The 22,552-nt window shown below is 47.5% G+C and overlaps 8 protein-coding genes across 8 annotated transcripts; 6 read left to right on the top strand and 2 right to left on the bottom strand.

Annotated features, from left to right (window-relative positions):
• Positions 1-1,780: 1,780 nt before the first annotated feature.
• BDW43DRAFT_269735 (uncharacterized protein) lies at positions 1,781-2,898 on the top strand. Its single transcript, XM_032041270.1, has one exon. It carries the CDS (start codon positions 2,530-2,532, stop codon positions 2,797-2,799), a length of 270 nt encoding a protein of 89 aa, XP_031902669.1. The 5' UTR covers positions 1,781-2,529; the 3' UTR covers positions 2,800-2,898.
• A 457-nt stretch (positions 2,899-3,355) lies between these two features.
• On the top strand, positions 3,356-4,204 carry BDW43DRAFT_318203 (uncharacterized protein; the record flags this gene model as incomplete). The annotated part of the gene is made up of 2 exons (XM_032048663.1): positions 3,356-3,614; positions 3,690-4,204. The coding sequence occupies exons 1-2, from the start codon at positions 3,455-3,457 to the stop codon at positions 4,202-4,204; spliced, it is 675 nt and encodes a 224-aa protein (XP_031902668.1). The 5' UTR covers positions 3,356-3,454.
• Positions 4,205-7,300: 3,096 nt separating this feature from the next.
• Positions 7,301-9,086, top strand: BDW43DRAFT_28166 (uncharacterized protein). The gene is made up of 2 exons (XM_032042538.1): positions 7,301-7,390; positions 7,477-9,086. Exon 2 carries the CDS (start codon positions 7,862-7,864, stop codon positions 8,882-8,884), a length of 1,023 nt encoding a protein of 340 aa, XP_031902667.1. The 5' UTR covers positions 7,301-7,390; positions 7,477-7,861; the 3' UTR covers positions 8,885-9,086.
• A 1,892-nt stretch (positions 9,087-10,978) lies between these two features.
• On the bottom strand, positions 10,979-11,408 carry BDW43DRAFT_269731 (uncharacterized protein). The gene has a single exon (XM_032041269.1). It carries the CDS (start codon positions 11,301-11,303, stop codon positions 11,064-11,066), a length of 240 nt encoding a protein of 79 aa, XP_031902666.1. The 5' UTR covers positions 11,304-11,408; the 3' UTR covers positions 10,979-11,063.
• Positions 11,409-11,916: 508 nt separating this feature from the next.
• Positions 11,917-14,614, bottom strand: BDW43DRAFT_269730 (putative glucokinase regulator family protein). Its single transcript, XM_032041268.1, has 4 exons — positions 14,036-14,614; positions 13,823-13,944; positions 12,197-13,763; positions 11,917-12,137 (listed from the first exon to the last, which is right to left on the bottom strand). Exons 1-3 carry the CDS (start codon positions 14,442-14,444, stop codon positions 12,351-12,353), a joined length of 1,944 nt encoding a protein of 647 aa, XP_031902665.1. The 5' UTR covers positions 14,445-14,614; the 3' UTR covers positions 11,917-12,137; positions 12,197-12,350.
• A 224-nt stretch (positions 14,615-14,838) lies between these two features.
• BDW43DRAFT_269726 (major facilitator superfamily domain-containing protein) lies at positions 14,839-16,657 on the top strand. Its single transcript, XM_032041267.1, has one exon. The coding sequence runs from the start codon at positions 14,859-14,861 to the stop codon at positions 16,269-16,271; it is 1,413 nt and encodes a 470-aa protein (XP_031902664.1). The 5' UTR covers positions 14,839-14,858; the 3' UTR covers positions 16,272-16,657.
• Positions 16,658-17,834: 1,177 nt separating this feature from the next.
• On the top strand, positions 17,835-19,508 carry BDW43DRAFT_298834 (fungal specific transcription factor domain-containing protein; the record flags this gene model as incomplete). The annotated part of the gene is made up of 1 exon (XM_032044625.1): positions 17,835-19,508. One exon carries the CDS (start codon positions 17,835-17,837, stop codon positions 19,506-19,508), a length of 1,674 nt encoding a protein of 557 aa, XP_031902663.1.
• Positions 19,509-20,390: 882 nt separating this feature from the next.
• On the top strand, positions 20,391-21,641 carry BDW43DRAFT_269721 (glyoxalase family protein). The gene is made up of 3 exons (XM_032041266.1): positions 20,391-21,140; positions 21,192-21,264; positions 21,322-21,641. The coding sequence occupies exons 1-3, from the start codon at positions 20,718-20,720 to the stop codon at positions 21,384-21,386; spliced, it is 561 nt and encodes a 186-aa protein (XP_031902662.1). The 5' UTR covers positions 20,391-20,717; the 3' UTR covers positions 21,387-21,641.
• Positions 21,642-22,552: the final 911 nt, after the last annotated feature.

The raw sequence follows: 22,552 nt of genomic DNA, 5'->3' as shown, positions 1-22,552 counted from the left end.
AAAAGTGTACAGGCTAGACTATTACTCCGATGGTGAGCCAAAACATGACACTTGCGATGACATAAATGGACTGCAGCAGCTTTTCGACGGCGACCTCAAGTCTGACGAACGAGCTGGAGATGCAAGGTTCCAGCTCTTTGTTGTCGAAAACATCTCACCACAGGTCATTGAGAAATTTGGTTCAAGGCTCGATGTTGGCCCCCAATCCTTCGCGTCACAACTTAGGGACTGCACCAGGTACAACCTCCTAGACCATTGGAGAGTTCCCCCAAGCATCCACCTTGTAACCCACGAGCGGTCTTAGTTTACCCTTCGATTCGCGACAGCTCAGTATTTCGCGGGTTCGGAATCCTCTGTGAAAGAGACTAAGGAGGTGGGCGCATTCAATGTTTCCAGGGGACTGGACGATGTGAGAACAAGAGTCGCTGGGATGGAGGCAATTGTAGGCACCATGAGGACAAGGGCGTCCTTCTGGCTATGCCCTATGGATGAAGAGCAGGCAGAGAACCCTCATCGAACCGATATTGGTAGGTGATCATACCCCCACTATATCTATGTGATGATGGGTAAGCCCTTTATTCTGTTGCTGACCCGCTTTTCTCTTCCCCTTACGTATCCTCCTCCTAGATCCTACCATCCAAGAGGACTGGCCTCTCTGGCACTACCTCCGTAACTAGCAGACTCCTCCGTCCATGAAGGAAATGGAGGACCACGATCAAGAGAGCTGAGAAGGGCGAAGGACCTTGTTTGACGACATCATCCATTCGGCCAAAGCTCTCGATTACTGGAAGGCCACGTCGTCACCAGAGAAGCTACGGTGGGCAAACGCTAGCGTTCCATTGCAAGCCCTCCTAGACCGTACCTGCGCCGAGTGGCTAGCCATGAAAGAATATGTCAAAGCTCGACTCATTCAAATCGTACTAGAGGTATCAATCCTAAATACTTCCGTGTCGTCGGCGTCAAGACCAACAACATCTTGAAAAAGCTGAGCAACTGGAGGCGACGGGTCCCCTATTTACCGGATAATGCTAGAAGTGGCGCTGGGAATGCTGTTGGGGTTTCCCCACAGTTATCTACATTGCTGGGTGGTCTTGACGCACCTGATCCCAGGTAGAATCACAGGAGGGGTTCCTGTGTTGGCCAAATGCACAACCTGCCAGGCGATGTGAACAAGGTCAGTGAATACCGCTACGAGGTTGCCTCACTACTCACGGACATGGACAAGCACCAAAAGTACCTCAGCCAACTCGCCTCAATCGTCACGGCATCGATCAGCATTAACGATGCGCGGCGGGAATACGAGGCAAACCAGAATGTGAAGTGGCTGACTATCATAGTGACCATCTTCACCCCTGCTGGTCTGATGAATTCAATGCTTTCGATGCAGCCGCAGGCCAAATAGGGCCAACCGTTCGAACTCTGGTTCAAAACCGCGGTCCCGTTACTATTCCTGGTTGGCCTAACTGCCCTGATCTACACCGAGGCTAGGCTCTGACATTGGTAAAAGACAATCAAGCGAAAGTGGGCCCGATTGCACTTGTAAAACTGGGAATCAGGATCATCGCGCAATGGTCATGTTGAAGGTGACGTCGAAGGGACTTTACAGCTCCTCGTCGGAACTGACAAGGATTCGGCGTCTCTAGGGTTCAAGTCGAAGCACATGACCCTGGCCAATTTGCTTAGTAAGCTATCAGGTGATGATTTGTCCATTGATTGTATGACATTTCGGGTCCTAATCCCCTACCGTAGTGTTTCTGCACCCTGAGCACACAGCGCTTCCCGCAAAACTGTTTGTTTTGTGTGTACCACGGAGTATACCTAGAATTTAGTATCGACCTCCAATAGCTAGGAATCTCGAACTTTGTCTATGCCCTGCTAAGGGATACACATCAGTGGGGTAATCTTAGCTTCGAGTGGCGCTTGTCCGAACAAGGCTTCGCGTAAGCTTTCAACATCCGGGCTGTTCGCTGCTCTCCATTGCCGCCTCGGCAACAGACAATCTCACAGAGGGGTTTTCGCCATGACACTTCAGGAACGTGGTGGGGAAGGTGACTGTCAGGAGACCCTTACGACCGATGCTACATCTGATCTAGAGAGTCCAACCAAGTTTCAGCGTGAAGATTCTCAATTGATATACAGGCATTCCTGATTCTCGCGGAAATTGATACAAACTGCTTCAACGAAAGCGGGTAGTTCCGACAAAAAATGTCGAGAATATGCATGCTACTTTGCTGATCTTCCCTTGGCCACATGATTAATGGTCACAGTGCCATCTTGAATGTGATAAGGATTAGGTTGTATGATGATGTCGCCTCTGGTGGTGCCCGGCAATTACTACATCGTTCGGCATGAACGGATGTATGCCTGCTCGTTCATCAAAAACGGGATACAATCTTCGTCCGATTAGTTCAAAAAGCAACATGTACAGTTTGCAAGGATCACTTGGCGCCTTGAACATCCAATTCAATATCTCGGAACAAAAAACACCCATGAGTTCTATGGTATTCTCACTCGACTTATCAAATTCTGATGCTGCGACAAATCCAATGCCGCCAAACTCCGGTAAATGAGTTCTGTTTCATATTTTGGGGGTGGCCCACTTGCGAATCGTCCAGATCACCCACGAAACACTCTAATCTTATAGGGTTACATTTAACTCCCGCCAAGAGCTTTGTCTATTATTCTTGCATGATCTTTGGTTACCTTGGCACTTTAGTCTTCTATCGCTCACAAATGAATTGTTTCTTTGTCCAATTACAGCATTCAACATCGGGTTTGGAAATGAGGGAACATGCATAGGGTGACAAACCCTCTCCTAGGATCCAGTTACCTCGTCGAAAATATACCTAAGCAGAAGGTGGACTGTCTGCAGAACTGAGAATCATGGAATTAGGTGCCGATGTAACGTGACGAAACTATAGTTTCTGCAGGTCTCTCTCAAGACTCACCTCTCATATACGCTTTTACGTACTGCTAATTGATATGGGTCAGGTACTGGCCTGCTTCCTGATCAACGCCGAACAGTTTGTTAGTCACTTTGCCCAACATTTGTGTGTAGAACGTGATTATTGCTGTCTCTCGGTGCTATTGTATGCAAATAGGGAATCGAATATAACATACAACTCCCTAAGCGCCGTCAAATGTCACCGTTCGAGCAACCTGAGTTCTAGTACATGGAGCCCTCATTTTGTCGGAGGAGCGTAGTATCCACACGACATCGTAGTAAATAGGTATCATGCCTCAATTAATTTATCAACGTAGCATTGGCGGATACCACATATGATACACTCCCAAACGAAGTGAGCAAAAGGACTAACGCCAACTCATCGAGGACATAAAGACATAAGAACCCCGACTTGCTATCCATACAATGGCATCTCCAAACTTGCTTTGATTCCTCCTTCAAGCCTACTGCTAGCCTTCTACAACGACGGAATTCAGTCCCCGAACAAAGATGCACCTCAACACGTACCTTGTGGCTACCTTTGTGGCTGCCAGCACGGCTCTGGCACACATGGAAATGGTCCGCCCTTTCGCCATGAAGAGTCAGTACGATCCCAACAACGACTGGTCCAACATTGACTATGATAATACCTCCCCACTCGAGCCCAATGGTAAGCCTCGACTCGCCCTTCTATCCCATAACTCCAATCATCACGCCCAATCTAACAATTGCGTCTAATTCACAGGATCGAACTTCCCTTGCAGAGGCCACCACAAGGACACACCCTGGCGCACCGTCGCCAACTACACTGCCGGTCAAAGCGATCACATGGGGCTGGCCCCTGGCAATAATCATCGTGGTGGTTCATGCCAGATCTCGCTCAGTTACGATAACGGCGAGACATTCCGGGTCATCCAATCTTACATGGGAGGATGCCCGCTTAAGCTTGAGTGGGATTTTGAGATACCCTCCTTTGCACCAAGCGGCAAAGCGCTATTTGGATGGAGCTGGTTCAATATAGAGGGGAATCGGGAGATGTACATGAACTGCGCGCAGGTCGAGATTCAGGGCAGCTCTGCTTCTAGTACGAGTGCATTTGACCAGCTGCCCGAGATCTTCACTGCGAATATAGGAAATGGATGCTCGACTGTGGAGGGCAAAGATACCGTCTTTGCTCACCCTGGCGACAAAGTTGGATATGCTGGAAAGGTGAAACCAGGTGACGCTCCGTTCCCCAAATGTGGTGGAAATGTGGAATAAAGAGCAGAGTAATTTGATGGCTGGTTCATCTATTTTTTGTTTTCGTTATGTTTCTATTCTTATCAACGTGTTATTCTTCGCTGAATATGCGCCTATTTACTTTTTTCTTTAGTTAGCTATAAAGTTGATCCTTTAGTTACCTGTGTTTCTCAGCAAATAAACTGTTTACTTTGTTATTTGCAAATCTTGGATGTAAGGAAGCAGCGCAAACAGGGTGGAGTCTACAAGTCTTGGTAAGATTCCATATTGTGCCCGACCTTTTTTACCTGCTCATCACTATATTCCTCTATGCTTGTCAACGTCTCTCGCTATCGCGCCGAAAATTTATCTTATAACTTATACATCTACCTCCCACATATATGCTAACTAACTTATGATAAGATGTTCTATTGGGAAAATAATGTTTGAAACAGCTCTACCCCACAGGTTTGTTATTAGCGCTAGGTTAAAGATATTTATTTTTGATCGGACCGGGCCTTCTTTTTTTCTCATGAACACAGATCCCCAAACTCAAGGTCACTCTGTTCTTCTGGTACATTGCCTACACCAGTCATCCTACAAAGAACAAGGTAGCAGTGGAATATATACGCAGACCCAGGGCGGGTGAAATATGTGTGATAAAGCAAATAAATACATCAGGAGACCTACCTTCCCACCCTCCATCTTGTCATGCCACAGACTTTATAACGCAACGGCCCTCTACAATGCCAAACCCATAAGAAAGAGCTGGGGGCTTTCTGTGCCATTCCGCCTTTCTTAATCTTGATAAACAGGAACAAAAATTTTTATTTATTGTGGCCAGAGAGACAAGTGCGAGTTTTATAAATTGATGCCTGGAATGCTGACTATGTGTCCGCTATGAGAGCTTGAACAACTCGTCCCAAAGCAGTCTTCAGAGAACGGACGATAGTGTCATCGTAGATTCCCCTAAGAGGGTAGGAGTAAAAAGCCTTCGCGGCCGAAGAGTGTACGAAGGCAGCAGAAAATCGAAATCACCATAAACACCAAACTCACGGATAGCAGCTACGTAACTTGGGAAGAATTGGGAATAGGTAAGAATAGGTCTCGTTGTCTCATTTAACTTACTTCTTTACTCGAGAACCCCATTGGAATAGAACTACCCGCAGTTCATGTTACACACAATGCAGCCAAGACGATCCCCCAATATACGATAAAGCGCCAAGCGGATTGTACAGTATCCAAACCAATGAGGCAGAGCACATCTCAGTTTAGTTGATGACCATGAGAGCCGGGAGGAAAAGGAATAGAATGTAAACAAAACATGGGTAAGAATTGGAGAACAGAGTAAGGCCATCTCTAGGTATGAAAATGCGCATCACTGCATTACATACATGTACATCTCTAGTCTAGTATTCGGCAGGGCTACAGAAGGCAATTTGGATCTACGCTACAGGGCAACCCCCGATCTTCGCCGTATTTTATGACCGCCCACACAACATATATCTTCCCTCCTCGCCACATGAGCCCGATCAATTCTTGTCCATCAATAGCGGGCACACACTTTGGCAACACTATGTCGTCTCGCCGAGACATTTGTCTCCCATCATCTTATGCATTTTAGTTAACCTCCGCGAATCAAGACTTTGAGTATGCACCATATTTCCCTCCAGTTTGTCTGCTAAGCCTCAAATTAAAGCGAACAAGGTCCTACTACCTTTGGTAGACCAAAAGCTTTGCAATAGGGGTAACCACATCGCCTTACTCCGGACTCCGTTGCTGTACCTCATGATAGACCGTCCTACGTTTGTCGCTCCCTCCGAACGACTCTTGATCCGGAGTAGCCCACAGACAGACCGCGATTAGCGTACGTCTTAAGTTCCAAAGTTTCATTCCCTGCAATATATTTTCCTGTCCACGTGCTTTGAGAACGGCCGTTACGTGTCAGGGCTCTATTGGGTAAAGATGCCGTTGAGAAATACATACATCTTAGACGCGGGATCTTGTATGTACTTCAACTAATGGTGTTGCAGATCTCGTCGCTTTCCAATACCACTCTGCCGTTACGTATTTTACATTTTGTTATGATTACACATGGGAAGGGGACTGGCGAGATTGCTGATTGGCATGGCATTAGCTCTTTAGCCTCGCTTGTCCCTACTCATTCGAGCGCATTTGCTGATATGGGAATCAGAGAGGATTAGGTCGCCCCTTTTTATTTTTTTGGGAACAAAAACAAAAAGGCAACCTTTTGCCGGGGCGACCATGATTCGGGGAGAGGCAAAGATGGGGGTGGGAGAATGAAAAAAGTAAATCAGTAAAATCCATCAATGTGAAAGAGATAATAAAGTCAACACAAAGATAATTATTGAATATACCCATGAAATTACCTAGTATCGCAGGCATCTGGCGTATACCGGTGAATTGACGTCTGCGGAAGTATGTACACTGTTGAATACTATGATAGTTAGGCCACATATAAAAGGCCTCATAATTCCCACCTAGATGGGCCTCCTAGATAGTTGAAGCAGGATCATAAAAAATTTGATCGTTTTGATATCGTTTCATACGAATATCCTACATGATATTCTACAATAATCAACAAGGTATTGTATCTAGGGCTTAGCGGTCAAGTAGAGATACCAACAGTTGCACTAGGTAGGGAAGTCATGTGTGTAGCATATATATATAAATATGCACATATATACAGAGTATAAATATTGCGTGAACCTTAGGGTCTATCTACTCCGCGAAAAGGGCATTTCTCTGTCAAATTAACTTGATATCCGACTCAACCATGAGGGGCTCTTCACCGCTCCTTGCGACGACCGTGTGAGAATGACAAAATATTATTACCATCCAATCGTCCATACATACCGATATATTAATAGCATGGATGTTTAAAGCAATTGCCAAGAAAGAGTGCCTGAAGTGGACATTGGCTCGGGAGGGTCCGTCATCCATGCCTTAACTGTGGTTCGGTATGGTACGGATATTGGTATGACGTATACCGAAGGGAGAGTTGCCAATCTGGAGGGTAAAAGAAAGGTACCTACATACGGAGTACTCAGTATGGTATGCCAATATGTTCTTTCTTGTTCTTGAACATCAGTATTAGCTGGACCCACGCTCCCGGCACTTAAATCGAGTTTTTGATACCAGTACCCGTACTCTACTGACGGGGTGAAGTTTGTACTGTACTAGTATGTATGTACATACGCTGGTAATGTTGGTCTCCACTTCTCTTCCCGCCCCCGGTCGCATTTCATTTCTTTTCTTTCCTTTCCCTTCGATTTCCCTTAACTTTTAGGTAGTCATTGCTCACTCAACACCCCCCCCCTCCGTTCGGAATTTTCCCACTCGATTTCTTTCGCTCTTCGAACCTTCTCTCCGTCAAACAATCTATAAATTTTGGTAGCAGACGGTCGGTCTTCCGCTTGGGATCCGTCTCAACATCCCATGGAACTTCAGTAGGATCCCCAAAGTGGGTGACAAGACTCCCGTAACGGCTGCCGCAATCTTCGACCTTATACCTCAGAACACCCACTCTACCCGACCTTCACTTTTACTGACGACGTGAACGAATTTTCTTCTCCTTTCTCCTTCCCAATAATACTACCTACCCCCAATCTCACTGGGACCCCATAATCAATCGACCTGTCCTTGTCTAATTCGAATCCGGAGTGGACCAGTTCACCCATGCCCACCGGTTCAATGGACGCCCTAGGGGCCTTCACCCACCTTACCGATAATTTACCTCCGTGGATCAATCGTATCTCTGACTTGGCCGCTCACACCGCTACCAAGCACGCCGAATACGCCGAGGCTTACAAGAAGCTTGCGGTTGCATCGGGAAATCCACGTCGTCGCAAAAATAGCTCCGTTTGCTCCATACGGACCGGTGAGTTGCGAAAAGCCATCACACAACCTCAGCCAAGCGCAGATGGACCGACCCAGGATCCCACCGATGCACCCAAATCCGCCTTGTCGCCGAACCCATCGGCCCCCAATCCTCGAAAGCGAGGAACGGACGAAGCCCCGTCTTTTGCGTCCGAAGAGAACCCCTTTGTGAGTACGCGTTACAACCTTGTAATCCACTACGATGGGGATACCCAGAAGTCGCTGGAGGAAATGGTCCGGCATATCGGGACTGCGAGGAATAACATCCGGAGAGGCCGGATGTCGCAGATGGGGGCTATGGGAGGCGGCATGCGTAGTGGCACCTTTAGCAGAAGCCCGAGGATGAGCAGCGGGCCTCCCCTTGTTTCTTCCGGGGATGGCCCGGATGATCAGCTGCTATCTACCATCCGTAGCACCCGGAACCGCGGACCTCCACCTCAAAGCATGACGACGAAGGAATCGCCGTTTGATCGAGCGGATAAGCAGCTAGAATTGGCCCATAGTTTGTGTGAGAATGCGGCTTACCAGTTCCTCCGGGCGGGTGACTGCTCGACCGAATTGCGTGGGGTGGAAGACAAGTTTAAGACCCTGCTCGAACTTGCGAAGGCCGAAGTGCAACGTCTCACGGAGGAGCGGGAAAAGGAGCGTGCTACTAAGGAGGCAGAGGCCCCGAAGGTCGAATCCGTACAATTGACCGTCAGTCCCACGGGCAACAAGTTACCGGCTTCGAGCGCTGGGGCGATCGAGGTGGACGACGGTACGGAATCCGAAGAATCTATCGACTTATCTACCTTCCGCGCCCGACGAATGATGAGGGCATAGCGTGAACTGTTACTCATTGCACCGACTTACCATTTAGGAACTCCCCTGGCTTAGAGCAGTAGAGTGTCACCTTCCGTGGGAGGTAAAGAGTATAGCTTGCCTTTGAGCAGCTGTTTTGCTTGTTGAGTTGTTTTAGCGATGATACCTGACCACTCCGTTCATTTTTAGTCTCACACTCTCACTCATCATTTATTTTTTTTTTGTGTGTTACTTTGGTCCCTTCTTGGTCTACCTGAGCGATTGGTTACTTTCCCATTGACTGTCTTTCGTTCCTTATGAGCATGTTGGGCATACATCGGACCTGGGAGCGTGGCGTTAGCATTTGTTAGCATTTGGCATTCGATTTTTCTATCTTCTACGTGAGAAGTATACTTCTCGATCTGATTTTGTCAATACTCGAATATCAGAAGTATATATCATCACACATGGCATTGATACCATCTTTGCTCATTCTCTTTCCCCGGTCTGGTCTGATCCTATTGTGAGCTGATGGGATCATGTGCCCCGTCAAATACGTGTCGCCATGACCGTACGATACGATACAGGAGTGATGCCCTGTGATAGGCTCATGTCTGACCCCTTTTTGGCCACTGGCGTCGGGGGGAACTCCTTCCGGGGACGCTTCGTGCATTCGCCTGTTTCGGGTATGATTAGCACGGTGCTGTTCGGGTTGACACTTGAACGCTGTGCAGAGTCGTCCTAGATCATCAATAGGAAATCCTGTATGCCGGTGAGGTCAAATACTCCCGCGTTGTCTTTTGCGCAAAACCACGGGCCCCCGAATCATATAAGAAGGTAATCCCCTGATAAAGCAAAACTAAGTCTCGGCGTCCGGTGTCAACCCGACCGGTCTGCGTTGTAGACAGCTTATCCGTGTCTACCAGACTTGGGGAAGAAGGGCCTGAGTCCGGGCCGTGGTAGGAGTTGGAAAAAGTACCGACTGCCTAAATCGGATGTCTGCGTAGTGCGTGATATCCCCGTCCACTATAACCCTTGCTGGCGGGAGGGAACCATTCCTACTTAGGTAGTCGGTCGAGTACACCTGGCACCTGGTACTGACATTACATAGGAGTGATGTACACATATAGTATGTATGTACCCTGGTGAAAGGGAAGCCTTTGATGGAACCTGCGTTTTACCGAAAGATCATCCCATTGCGCTTGATAACTTTTGACGAATTAATTCCGAGTACATCGAATTCCCTCGTAAGGAAAGAATCGAAAGGATAACTGAAGTAGCCACCACGGCACCACGACCTGAAGGATTCGTGGAAGGAGGTCTAAGCACAACACCACTCCCACCAATACTCGCTTGATACCTACATCCCGTACATACATCTGTAAATACGTACCTAGATGTATCCTCAGGTATGTTTTACTCAACTTTATCCGTCTAAAGAAGAAAAAAAAAACCTATCTTCTTTCCTTTCCCGCTCAGTTCCTGAGTTACAACACTAGAGTAATAATAATAAAAAATAACCAGGCTAAGAGTGAAGGAACGGCACGAGGCGGATACAAACCCCGCCCATCAACCCTAATTTGATATCCGGCCCACCTATTCTATACAGTACCGCGGGTACCGCTTAATGCCAACACGTCAAGCCTTGGTTTATCTTGGAGGTGAAAGAGAGGTGAGGTGTTGTGTGCAGTAGTGTCGGGGCTTATGTAAATGGGACCTTTTGGCTACCCCGCCAGTCTCAACTTTTATTTTGTCCGAAGTGGGTTGAGGTTTAGTTTTCTAGTACGGTACGGTGGCTTGTCAGGTTCGTTACTTCGTGGTCTTTTCTGCAGAAGTGGTGGGGATTTCTCTCTCTCTCTCTCTCTCTCTTTTTTTTTTTTTTTTTTTTTTTGGATAAAACGGGGAAAAAAAAAGAAAAAAATATTATCACATCAGCGTGTAGGTAACTGACAATCTTTTGCACTCTATCTACACAGTACTATAGTAATTAGCAAGGTGGAATAAGGTTCACGTAAGGATCAGAACATAAATATTAGATTCCAGACTTAATGACTTCATTAAATGTTTAAATAAAGAATACAAAAGATCTGTTGACCTGGCGTAACATTCTCCTTGACTATGATTAATTACATCAGATCTCTATCCTGCTTCGTATCCGGGACGGAGTGATTTCCTTTTGCTTTGATGCGGTAAAAGCTCTGTGACTGTGCAGTGTGAAGTTTCATATAACGCTTTCCTCTTCAATTTCTTTTTCCATTTCCCCTTTCCCCTTTTTTCCTTTTTGCCAAATAAATGAGAAAAAAGAAGGGTAAATTCGGGGGCATCGTGTGCTGTGGGTGCCATATAGGAACCTTATTCTGTGGTGGCTTACGGGAATCCAGGAATGAGTATGCCGGGAACCAACGTGATGGACAGATGTTGTGGCATGTATAACTATAGATAGGGCGGTGAGTAGATTCATGATTGGGTAAGTGGAGGTTCTAGAAGCCTATGTTCTTTGTCAAAGTGGTACCCCGTAGGTGGTGACCTGATTCTGGATAGCAAGTAAGAAACTGGTTGAGAGACGGGATGCTGACTATTTAATAGAGGTTGAATGCTGTATAGCGTATTTAGGTATTGTTGATGGGTGAACATGGGAATAGATGTTGTGTTAGGGCTTGACGATTCACGTTAGTGTGCTTACTTAGATCTCATTCGCCAATTCCACATAGTAAGGGGATGCCGGATTGCTCGTTTGGGAAGTGCCGTGGGCTACCTGCAAAGGCATCGATCGCCTTCTGTCTACAAGGAGGAGTTATCAAGGCTCTTTAGACCGCGGTAGATCGGTAGGAATCCCGAAAGCGGATTGTAACTTATTTATCATCAAGTGCATTATCCACATACCGGTGAAGGGGATGTCAAGGGGTCGACCGAATGGGGAAAAACCCACAAGTGGTTTGAAGTTGTTGTACGCCTACCCTGCCATCCACGTGGGATTGAGAAGGAACCTTACATAATATAAGCCAAGAAACGTTTCCCGAGCTAACAAAACGTCGAACATCTCCCATATATTACCTCTGTTCACACAACGACCTCTCACGATCATGCTTGTATCCGATGCACTTCAAATCTATGTCTGGCAGGCAACTCAATATTTCATGGACCTTAACTTCTAGGGGATACAAGGCTCCAACCCACTAAAAAAGTGCGATCTTGATGCCACCCTATTGAGTATGTAGGCCTCGCTGGGGCCGCTTCAGGACTCTTAGTGTGTACACTGACTTGCAACCACACCTTTAGTGGCCTGGTTTGCCCGGTAAGATAACAAAGTCGCCAATATCTCATAGCTTGCATGATTCTAACTTGCGAAACCAGATATGCCCCAATACACAGGATTATGGGAGTCTCTGCAACCAGGCCTATCATGGCCTTCCTAGGGTTCGCATACTGTTGCCGATATATTTCGCAACTGGCGTAGTTGACAACTACTGGCCTTTTTCTGGAACTAGCATCTGAATGTGTCGCGAAATTAGGTTTGGCCGCTGTTCAGATCTTCAGGCTTGCTGCTGGGTAGTAGACCGCATTCGCGTGTCCACTCCATTATCGTATTCTGTCTAGCTAAAAACTGAGCTGCGTAGACTGATGCATCATTGACCACCAAAACCTTCTTAAATGATAGTTGGTGTTGCCTATCCCACTCCCGCAAGATCAGATCTTGATAGGCTGGAAGGTTCATCAAGGCTCCCGACAGAATGAGTGCACATCTACTTGGGTCACAGATCTCAGCCAGCGGCTTGATTTGTTGGGCTAAACAATTGGCTGCGGATGTCAGGATTTCAAGGGCTTGTGGATCAGGATCCTGTTCCCTGAACCCTAGCTTTGTGACCACCCTTGCAATGTTGCTTACCTTTTCCTTAGGCTGGGCATTTGAGTGATATATGCCTTTCAAAACTCCTACTTCGTTAGAGTTGAGCTCGTTTAGGATTACCCTCTCGAACTCTGTGAGTTCGTGCTTAGCTTGGAACTGCTTTTGCTCAACGCTGGATAAAACAAGTTGAAGTGCGCGCTTTCCGATGTCAAAAGCGCTTCCTTGATCCCCAATCAGGTAGCCCCAGCCTCCAGTGCGGCCAACCTGAATTATCTCGCCAGCAAGCCCCTTTTTGAAGGCTGTTGCTACAGAACCTGTTCCAGCGACCACTGAGATTCCAAATTCAACAGAATTATCCATGGCAATACAGGAGCCGAGTAGTATGCCATCACTGGTAAGGCGAAGGGTTCCACAATGGGTCGACACACCAAAGAGCTCCTCGAGGCGGCGAGTCAGGGTTGCAATTTGATCCGCATGGTGCAGCCCGGCCAATCCGACCCAGACCTTAGAGAACTTTGGTGTTGTGGGAAGGGCAAAGCCCTGCCTGGCGAAGGCCATCGATGAAGCCTGGTCTGTCGCCAGCTTTATATGATTAATGATTGCTCCTAGGGTGACGGAGTTGAAATTGCAAGGACCGGCTATCCCTTGACCTATAACCCCTGACCGAGTTGCGATCGAGACAGTGCAATTCGTTCCGCCCCCATCAACACAAAGGCAGTATTCTAGCCCTTCCTCGAGGGTCACGGGCTTTGGAGAAGTTTCTTTTTTAACCCCTTCGACAAAAACATGGAAGCTTCCGCCTGCGGACTCGAGCATTTGTCTGGCAACATCTGGATGATAGCCAGAAATAGCCACGGCGCAGGCTAGCTTGACACTGCCCCCACAGCCCTCGATCAGGATATCAATGGCAGCATCTCCTTCAACTGTTTCAGGAATGTCAATCGCCTGTGGTGAGGGTAGTCCGTTTTGGTCTATAATGTGCATTGGGGCTCCGTTGCAGGCTTGGCGCACAATTCTTCTTCCGCGCGCTTTTAGTTTCCAATTCTTTACCCGAACGTCAATCATAAGTCCCTTGTATGTCTTTCCAAGCTTTACCATAGAGCACGTGCTAATCATATTGAGAATCTGTTTAGCAGCGCTGCCTGCTTTGAGTCTAGTGCTACCCGAAAGGAATTCAGGGCCAACCAAAGCACAGATGAGGTGGTCGACTCCGAGTTTGGCAATGCTGGATGGATGTGTGTTTGTGATTCCGGCCGTGAGTGCATTATTTTTCAGAGCTACCTGGAGACCTCCTAAAACGAATGGAGTTCGACCCGAGGCTGAAATGCCAATAACTGTGTCCTTAGTACTGAGCTGTAAGGCCTCCATTCGCAACGCTCCTTCACTTTCCATGTCCTCAGCACCTTCTTGAGCCTTGATTATAGCCTCAGTGCCTCCTGCAACGATTGTTATGAACTGTTGGGGGTCTGCCGAAAATGTTACCGGCAATTCACTGCAATCCATGAACCCGACCCTGCCACTATTGCCGGCGCCGACATAGATGAGTCTGCCTCCAGCTCTGAGCCGCGGAACTACATCATCAATTAAGGAAGCAATGTCCGACAGACAGGATGCGATAGAGCCTGCCACTCGGCTCTCCTCTTTATTGAATGCTTCGCAGAGGCCAAGCGTGTCGAGAAAGTCGATTTTGTCCGCTGTGGAGGTTCGGGCCTCTGTCTGCAGTAGGTGTAAACGTTCATGCTCCGATGGCGCCATAGGGACGGAAATTAGCGTCTGAAAGTGGTGCAGCTATACCTCGAACAGTGTCTTGTATATTAATCTTTATAGACGCACATATATGTAGTTCGACAGGGGTCGGGGTGTACTAGGGCTCGGAGACATTGATGTATCGTGGAGCTCGGTGGCCGATATCCGCCCGACATCCGCATTGCATTTTGCACGAGAATAATACGCTCATCAGGTCAATTCACGTGTCGTCTTTTTCGTAAATGTAACTTCATTAAACGCTAAGCCTGTTCAGAGTTGGCGCACCCACCATCCATAGCTCATCCGATGTCCGCTTGGCGCTAGAAACTAGACTCTTGCTGTACCTTCGGCTATATATGCACGTCACGTCCATTTCTGAAATAGATTTCTTCATGATGATTCCCCGTTGATCGCACCCGCACAATGTCTGAAACCAAGCCCACAGAGCCAGACGTAATTTCTTCCTCCCTAGATGACGAACGTACGCCGCGGGCACCAGCCCCCAAAAATGTCTGGTCCAAAATATACCATGACCCCTGGTTCCAAGTCTCCCTGATCTCATTCATTTCGTTCTGCAACCCGGGTATGTACAATGCTCTCACTGGAATGGGAGGTTCCGGCCAGGTAGACGGCACCGTCGCTGCAAATTCCAACGTAGCGACTCACGCATGCACCGCCGGCGCAGCCCTGGTCCTAGTGGGCGCCTTCTACAAATACCTTGGACCCCGATTATCCCTCCTCGCAGGCGGGTGGACCTACGCCCTTTACGCAGGATCCCTCCTGCACTTCAACCGAACAGCGAACGGCGCATTCGTAATTGCAGCCGGCGCAGTTCTAGGTCTTGGCGCCGCTTTCTTCTGGGTCGCTCAAGGCACAATCATGGTGACCTATACTAATGACGACACGCGCGGGAGAGCCATCGCGCTCTTCTGGGTAGTGTTCAACCTCGGGGGAGCCATCGGCTCCCTGGCCAGTTTCGGGCTAAACTACCACTCCAAGTCCGGCACCGTGACCGACTCTACCTATATCGCGTACATCGTCGTGATGCTGTTCGGCTGGGTTCTCTCAACACTCGTGTGCTCCACCGAGTCGCTGTCTCGGAAGTACCGGGGTAGCAGGATCTCGCAGGACGCGAAGGTCCTCAGCTGGTCGAATCTCCAGCGCTCGATTAAGGAGACGGTTAGAATCGTCTTCGATTGGAGGGTCATGTGCCTGTATCCCATGTTTTACAATGCCAATGTGTTCTATTCCTACCAGCAAAATAGCGTGAACGGCATGACCTTTGATCTCCGGACGCGCTCGCTCAACGGTGCGCTGTACTGGATCGCGCAGATGATGGGCGGGCTGTTGATGGGCTCCATATTGGATCTGAACTGGCTCAATCGTCGCACCCGGGCGCGGATCGGCTGGGGTGTGTTGTTCGTCACCGGGATGGCTATTTGGGGTGGTGGGTACCAGTTCCAGGTGTGGAATGATCGGCGTCTGGAGCATGGTGTGAAACAGGATATTGATTATAAGGCTGGTAGTCGGTATCTTGGCCCAATGTTCTTATATTTCTTTTACGGTGCCTTTGATTCGTTTTGGCAGTCGTATTGCTACTGGATTATCGGCGCTCAGTCTCAGAATCCGGTGGTCAATGCTGTGATCATCGGCACTTACTCTGCTCTCAAGCCGGCTGGAGGGGCCATGGCTTGGCGCATCAATGCGAACAAAGTCAGCGCCATGACTCAGTTTGCTATGAACTGGGGACTCTGTATTGGTAGCCTTGTAGTGGCTATTCCTACCGTGTTTACTCTCAGCAAGGGGAGAGATGCTACGGGTGCAGGTCACTGTTGAGTCGGCGGCGGCTGATTGCCAGTGGCTATTAGGTCACAAGGCTCTTTTAATTAACTTAATCAGATTTGTCTGTGGCCTCGGATTATTGTATATAGTCGCCTAGACACGGGGTCCTAATTTGGCTTGCTTGATGATGTGCAATTAAGATTCTACGATGAAAATCAAGTCTCCACCAAGGGATTTTGTAAAACACCTTGGGAGATCTCTGGATAGGTAATATATGACCCTGCGCGGGCGAAACGCTTTGATATTCATTGCGATACCAAGGCTTTTAAGGCTTGATGAGGTCAATGAAGTGTAAGCGGACGAGAAATACTAGTTCGCCATCAAACTCCATCAGACCATCGTGTTCCCAGAATTCCGTACAAATATTTCTGATCGACGACATTGACTCCGCAGTTACATACATACATACGCAGGGATTCCAGGATGTTCGTGGCTCCATGGCCAATGGATAAATTAATACGCATAGTGTTTCTTGAATACATGAAACTGTAACCCTCCTTTGGGGCCAATACCCCCAGCAGTCGCTATGACCTTTTTTCCGAAAGCATGGATGTTGGTAAGAAAAGAAACGGTATGAGATCCTTAAGATACACCCGGGGAATGGTAATTTCACATGCTGCTAAGTTCTTTCCTAGTAGTAATACCGTATACGTATGCTGTATTTTCATTAAGTTACCTCCTTCTTGTGCCAATAGCCTTATAGATGGCGGGATGGCAGTTGCTACCCTTTTCTAGGAGGATAAAACATGATGACGGTTAGGGCTAGATCGACTTACCGGAAATAGTGGCCGAGATCCGATAGCGGCGGAATTCGGCATCCGGGTCGGACTTCTTTGTCCACCACAACTCTCCCCACACATTTCCTTCCATAGGTGGTGCCTTAGGCGTTTGCTGACCTCAATAATAAACGGTTCTAGACAGCGCTATCTCTGGCTGGATCCAGAGATTTGACGTGACAATAATCTCCGCCAGATCCCCATTGCAAGGGCCATGGGTGGGCCGAGGAAATCTGCTAGCTGTCTAATCTGCCGTCGGCGGAAGGTACGTGCCCACACTAGCTTGGAACGATATACCGACATATATGTACTGGTGGAGGACCTTATTTAACGTGAGTATGGCCAGATTAAATGTGACCGTAGCGCTGGGTTTTGCACCAACTGCCGTAATCTCGGCGAGCAGTGCGTGTATGGCAAGGAAGCTGCGACTGATATCAACGTTGCAGATGACGGACTCACGTCTAGCGACTCTGTCACGCAGGCGGGGCTCAAACGGCGACGAGTCCTGCGGTCCTGCTTAGAATGCAAGCGAACGAAGTCCAAGTGCTCGGGCGGTTCTGCCTGTACCCGATGCACGAAAAAAGGCCTGCATTGCTCGTTCCATGAGATAGAACCAAACATCCAAGAGGAGGCCTTTGTCCAGAGGTCATCATATGTGATCCCGGCATGGCTCCTAGCGAGGAATCTGCCACCAATTGATCGGGTGCGCGAGCTCATTGACATCTACTTCGCCCAAATCCATACAGTTCGCTGCATGGGGTTCTTGCATATTCCAACTTTCATGGAACGTTTTAGGGATCGCAAAATGGTCTATACTGAGATGTCCGGGCTGATATACTCCATGTGTGCATTGGCTGCTCCATTCTATTGTGCGAAAGTGATGACTGCTAAGGAAGATGGCTCTAACTCTAGTGTGCCATTCTTCAATGCTGGGAAAGGCTGGGCAGAGGCCGCGATGCAATGCATGTTCTCGAGCTTTGGTAGTCCGGGGATTGAGTGCCTCATGACTGGGGTGCTTCTTCATGATTATTATTTGCGAGTCGGCGATTATGCCAAGGGTTTTCTCGTCTCAGGCTTTATTGCTAGACAAGTTCAACTCTTGCAGCTTAATATGGAGTACGATGAGGATATTCTGTGTCAGAAGAATAAGATGTCATGGGCCGCAAAGGAAACCAGAAGACGCGTTGTGTGGGCGTGTTATCTGCTCGATGCATCTATCGAGTGCGGCATTGACCAACTCTGTCTTATTCCCTCTTATGACGTTCAAGTGCAGATGCCCTGTTCGGAAGATCTCTTTGTGCGTAACACCCCGTGCATTACAGAGACATTGGTCAGAGGCGAAGTACTTCCTTTTGTTGATCCTCCCCGGATAGATCCAGCGGTTAATCTTGATATTCGCGCATTTTACATTAGAGCAATGGTTACTCGCTCGAAGATCTTGAAATACGTCAAGCATCTAGAGGGAGAAGTTCCCTGGGAAATCACCGAAAACGCACGGTTTCACAAGCTCGACTCTGAAATCAAAGAGCTTGATGCTTCCATCCCGGACAACTTCAAGATGTCCGCGGAAAATGTATATATCTTCAAGGCTTCTGGCCGCTTAAACCTGTTTTTCGGTGTACACATCCTCATTGCCCAGACATTCAACGACTTATACCGTGTCGGTGTATCGCGACTGGTATTTCCGAATACTGCGACTAAATGGATCCGGGAAAATGCGCCAGACGAATTCCTCAAACTCTGCCATCGCACCTGTATCAGCAAGGCCTTCTATATCGGAACCCTCCTCAAAGACCTCTGGAACTGCCACAGGCTGAGCATCATTGACCTTCCATATGCGGTGCATGCACAGATATGTAGCAGCGTCTTGGTCACCAGTCTTTCCTCATGGGGAGAACCCGATCCCCCGCTACCACACCTATCCCAAAACGACTACAAGAGCGTATTGCAAACCAACGTCAAGATCCTTAAATACCTGCAACGGTACATCAAAGCCGACCTGTACTACGAATCCGCCAACCAGGCACTGAGACTCTTCAACACACGCTTCTCACACGAAACGCCAGAGCGCAGAGCACCTGGTTCGCTGGTCGAAACCAGCCCCATGGATGGCACTGATTACAGTAGGCCTTCGCAGTTTTCTCTGGAGTATATCTTGAATCCCCTGGGTACCTACCCCATGGCGCGTCAGCAGGTCCATCATTCTGACCACGCGCATGTGCGTGATGGGATAGCGGACCAGCCATCGTCCTCGCAGTCAGATATTGGAGCCTTCTGCCCGTCCGCTGGAGATAATCCGCCGAGTATGGATGGGCTCTCGGGTGTTCATGATAACTCCTTTTTCAGCCAGTTTCCCGACTGGGCTTCAGATATTCCGATGATGAGTGATATGGGATATCCTACGTTTCTGGATCAATATTCCGTTAGTATTGGGGATCCTACTCTGATGATCTGATCGAGTCTATGAGTTATTGACGTTGGGGTGGGGGAGGTTTATCTAATATGTTTGAGTGGATTATGGAAAGGAATTGATATCTTGAATACTTAAATGACAATATTGTACAATACTATTGCAAAAGCTCTTTTGATGATTAATACTTAAGAGACTGCAGAAATACTGGTCAATCCATTGGCACCTAAATTTAAAGTCATATATTAGAAAGAGAAGAGTTTAAGTCTACTATATTATCGATTTTTTGTATCTCGATTCCTTAAGGTTAATCGATCTCAATTCTGGTTATCAAACCTCGGGCTCTCTGCTCCCTGACTCTAAGTGTATTCACAGCCAAAGCCTATTCAGGAACCCCTGGATGCTGTCGTGATATTGGCGTTTCTGTGGCCGTGAACAAAGCGAATAGGATGTTCTATCTATTCTTCCCTCGAGTTTCATTGTTCTAGGGCTAAGTATGATCCCCGAGAATCTGATATACGATAAGGGCAATATTACAGAAGAAAGATAACGGTAGTACGATTAATATTATACAAAACTCTGATTATTGAGATTGATATAGGTAATATATTACTAGAGGTGTATTGATGTTGCGCTCGTCCACATCACCCTGCCGTAGAGATTTATTTCCTGGAGCTCAATAGGTAAAGCTTCAGCTACTGTAGCCTGCTTCGGCCAGGATTTAAATTTAGACTATCTAGGGAGTTTATGACAAACCTACTTTATAAATTTGACATGGCAAAGATGAGAAATTAGGGTTTGTCGCGAGAGTTAGTAGTAAGCTGGAGGCATCTACCAATGGCAGGAATGTATCCTTTGGCCAATAAAGTGTACGGGATCCGTATCACACCACTTCTGATTTCTCTTGTATGACACACTTCAACGGTCCAAGAATAGGCTCATCGATCGGACGCAGTTATGGGGTATCTTAACGGAAGATGTTCAGATCGCTAAAAATTAGAAGAATAATGTGAAGCTGGATGACGAGCCATTCACAGTTTTATATCTGTCGGCCATGACCTGGATACAAGCCCTCTGATAATCGCCCCATATGAAAAGACATATTGTGTAGGAATCATTGGCTATCCTTTTAAAGAACATCTGAGGCCCACGGTAGGTCTGGTCACGAGGACCCTGTGCCAACCAGGTATTTGAAGCGTCGTGAGCCCCTGTCTTCCTAACTTAAACTCACGTTCCTAAAAACGCACGGCCACTATGTCTCTTGAAACTATTACAGCAGTAGAGTTCTTGTCCCACACAGGAATTCTCGTCCAAACCATCGCGAGAAATCTGCGTGACAACAGACTAGATCGAAAGACGCTGCAGACACATCTCCTGGAATATGCCGCTCGCGCCGAATACGACGGCCGGTTGATCAACGCATCTAGGCAAGACTCTCGATGCGTCGAACATGGCTTATTCCTAGCATATGTCCACGTCGAGTTGATCACATGGCTAGCCCGATTTAACTACACAATTCCTGCAACATCTGTCAAATGGTACAGCTGGAAGAAACTACTCACGAAGTATCGTCTTCCTCTGTTTTCCGTTTCGTCGCAAACGGCGGAGTTGAGGGGTCAGTTAGAAAACATCAAAGCGAAGGCAGATTTAGTACAGGAGGACCTTGGAATCAATAATGTATGACTGCATTTACATTTTCGGCTGCTGACTTGCTGAAGTCGAGGAAAGGTTGACGTCCCAGCCACCTCTATCAACTACCGCAAGGTTCCGGGGTCACTCCCAGCCGGGGCTGGGCCTGAAGGTAGGCCTTCCATTTTGCAAATTATATAGCATCGTTGTGCTGACTTTGATGCTTTAGAGCTTCATGATCTCCTTCGGCGTGGTCTGCTTGCTCAGCGACAGCTAACCTGGTCATCGGAGTGATCACTGCCAGCCTTTCTCTCCCACGTATTGTTGCACAGCACGTTTCATCATTTTGTTCTCTTCCTTCCTTCTCTCATTCATGCTCAAGCTCTTGCGTAATGGATAGCCTCTGTTAACTATCAGATATTCGATATTCGTCTCTACTTTGCTGCCTATTGTCGGTTGGCGCTAACTAGCTCAACACCTTGGGTCTGCGAGAGAGTCTATCTTAATTGAAGAAAAAGGCCCTAGCATTACCTAGTAGGCCTCTCTCCCGCATTCCAGACTAAAGAACCGTTGAAGTAGAGTATATTCTATTACTAAACCCACATAACTCTGTCTCTAGACTCTCGAATATTAAAATCAAATAATCTTAGATGTTTATTGCTACCACCGCTAAGCCAAGCACAATATAGGCACCGTTTTCAAGTTATCAAGATATAAAGATTGTTTTACATTTGGCGAACCACCCTGCCAAAGTTGCATTGGTGCACTATAGTTAGTTCAACGAATACTGTCCTCAATGAATAATTCCATTTAATATATCGTCAACTGAGTGAACACTACTACAACAGTAAAGGTTGAGAACAATAGCCAGCATCACATTTCACAGGAGAAAAGGGAATCAAATACAATATCCACATTCACACCTACTAATCTTGGCCCAATCTACTAATCCTAAATATGGATAACCTCTCATCCCCTCTCCAACTCCATCCAAGCCTCTCATTCCTCTATCTTACCGTCTACTGCATACCCCATTGCCAATATGCTAGTACGCTAAATAGTGCTAGCCTTGCGAGTAGAGACAATATGTCGTCCTCTCCTTCATACCAGTTGGTCACGCATCCTTCCGCAGTTGCAAGCGGTTATTAATGGATGAATTGCCGTGTTAACACAGGCATCCCCATATGAGCCTATGCTACACGACTACCAAATCCTCTAAATTCTGGCTTGGCACCGTCTATCAAACCACTGAGTCGCCTACACGGTCTTGCTGTGAGAGCAACTGCACTTAGCCTTGCCCCGATGGCAGCAAAGTCCTATTACGACAAAAAGCATTAACCGATTTCTTTTTTAATGCCGGCGATCGGGTGCTGCTACGCCTATACTAAGGATATAATGTCCAAACAACTGTAAAGAAACCGAATTTCAGTTTGTGTTTCTGTCCACTAGAGTCACATTGA

The sequence above is a fragment of the Aspergillus alliaceus genome (genome assembly GCF_009176365.1).
Source record: "Aspergillus alliaceus strain CBS 536.65 unplaced genomic scaffold BDW43scaffold_11, whole genome shotgun sequence".
Lineage (NCBI taxonomy): Eukaryota > Fungi > Ascomycota > Eurotiomycetes > Eurotiales > Aspergillaceae > Aspergillus > Aspergillus alliaceus.
This window is presented reverse-complemented; position numbering and strand designations above follow the sequence as displayed.

Bases quoted from the DNA above. Each gene is read 5' to 3' on its own strand.
- BDW43DRAFT_269735 (XM_032041270.1), top strand. From the start codon at position 2,530: ATGCTGCGACAAATCCAATGCCGCCAAACTCCGGTAAATGAGTTCTGT.
- BDW43DRAFT_269726 (XM_032041267.1), top strand. From the start codon at position 14,859: ATGTCTGAAACCAAGCCCACAGAGCCAGACGTAATTTCTTCCTCCCTA.
- BDW43DRAFT_269721 (XM_032041266.1), top strand. From the start codon at position 20,718: ATGTCTCTTGAAACTATTACAGCAGTAGAGTTCTTGTCCCACACAGGA. The intron at 21,141-21,191 runs GTATGACTGCAT...AGTCGAGGAAAG, and splicing joins AGGACCTTGGAATCAATAAT to GTTGACGTCCCAGCCACCTC. The intron at 21,265-21,321 runs GTAGGCCTTCCA...TTGATGCTTTAG, and splicing joins AGCCGGGGCTGGGCCTGAAG to AGCTTCATGATCTCCTTCGG.
- BDW43DRAFT_269730 (XM_032041268.1), bottom strand. From the start codon at position 14,444: ATGGCGCCATCGGAGCATGAACGTTTACACCTACTGCAGACAGAGGCC. The intron at 13,945-14,035 runs CTAAGGACACAG...TAATGCACTCAC, and splicing joins GGAGGCCTTACAGCTCAGTA to GGCCGGAATCACAAACACAC. The intron at 13,764-13,822 runs CTAAACAGATTC...GGAAAGACATAC, and splicing joins ACTCAAAGCAGGCAGCGCTG to AAGGGACTTATGATTGACGT.
- BDW43DRAFT_28166 (XM_032042538.1), top strand. From the start codon at position 7,862: ATGCCCACCGGTTCAATGGACGCCCTAGGGGCCTTCACCCACCTTACC.
- BDW43DRAFT_269731 (XM_032041269.1), bottom strand. From the start codon at position 11,303: ATGAATCTACTCACCGCCCTATCTATAGTTATACATGCCACAACATCT.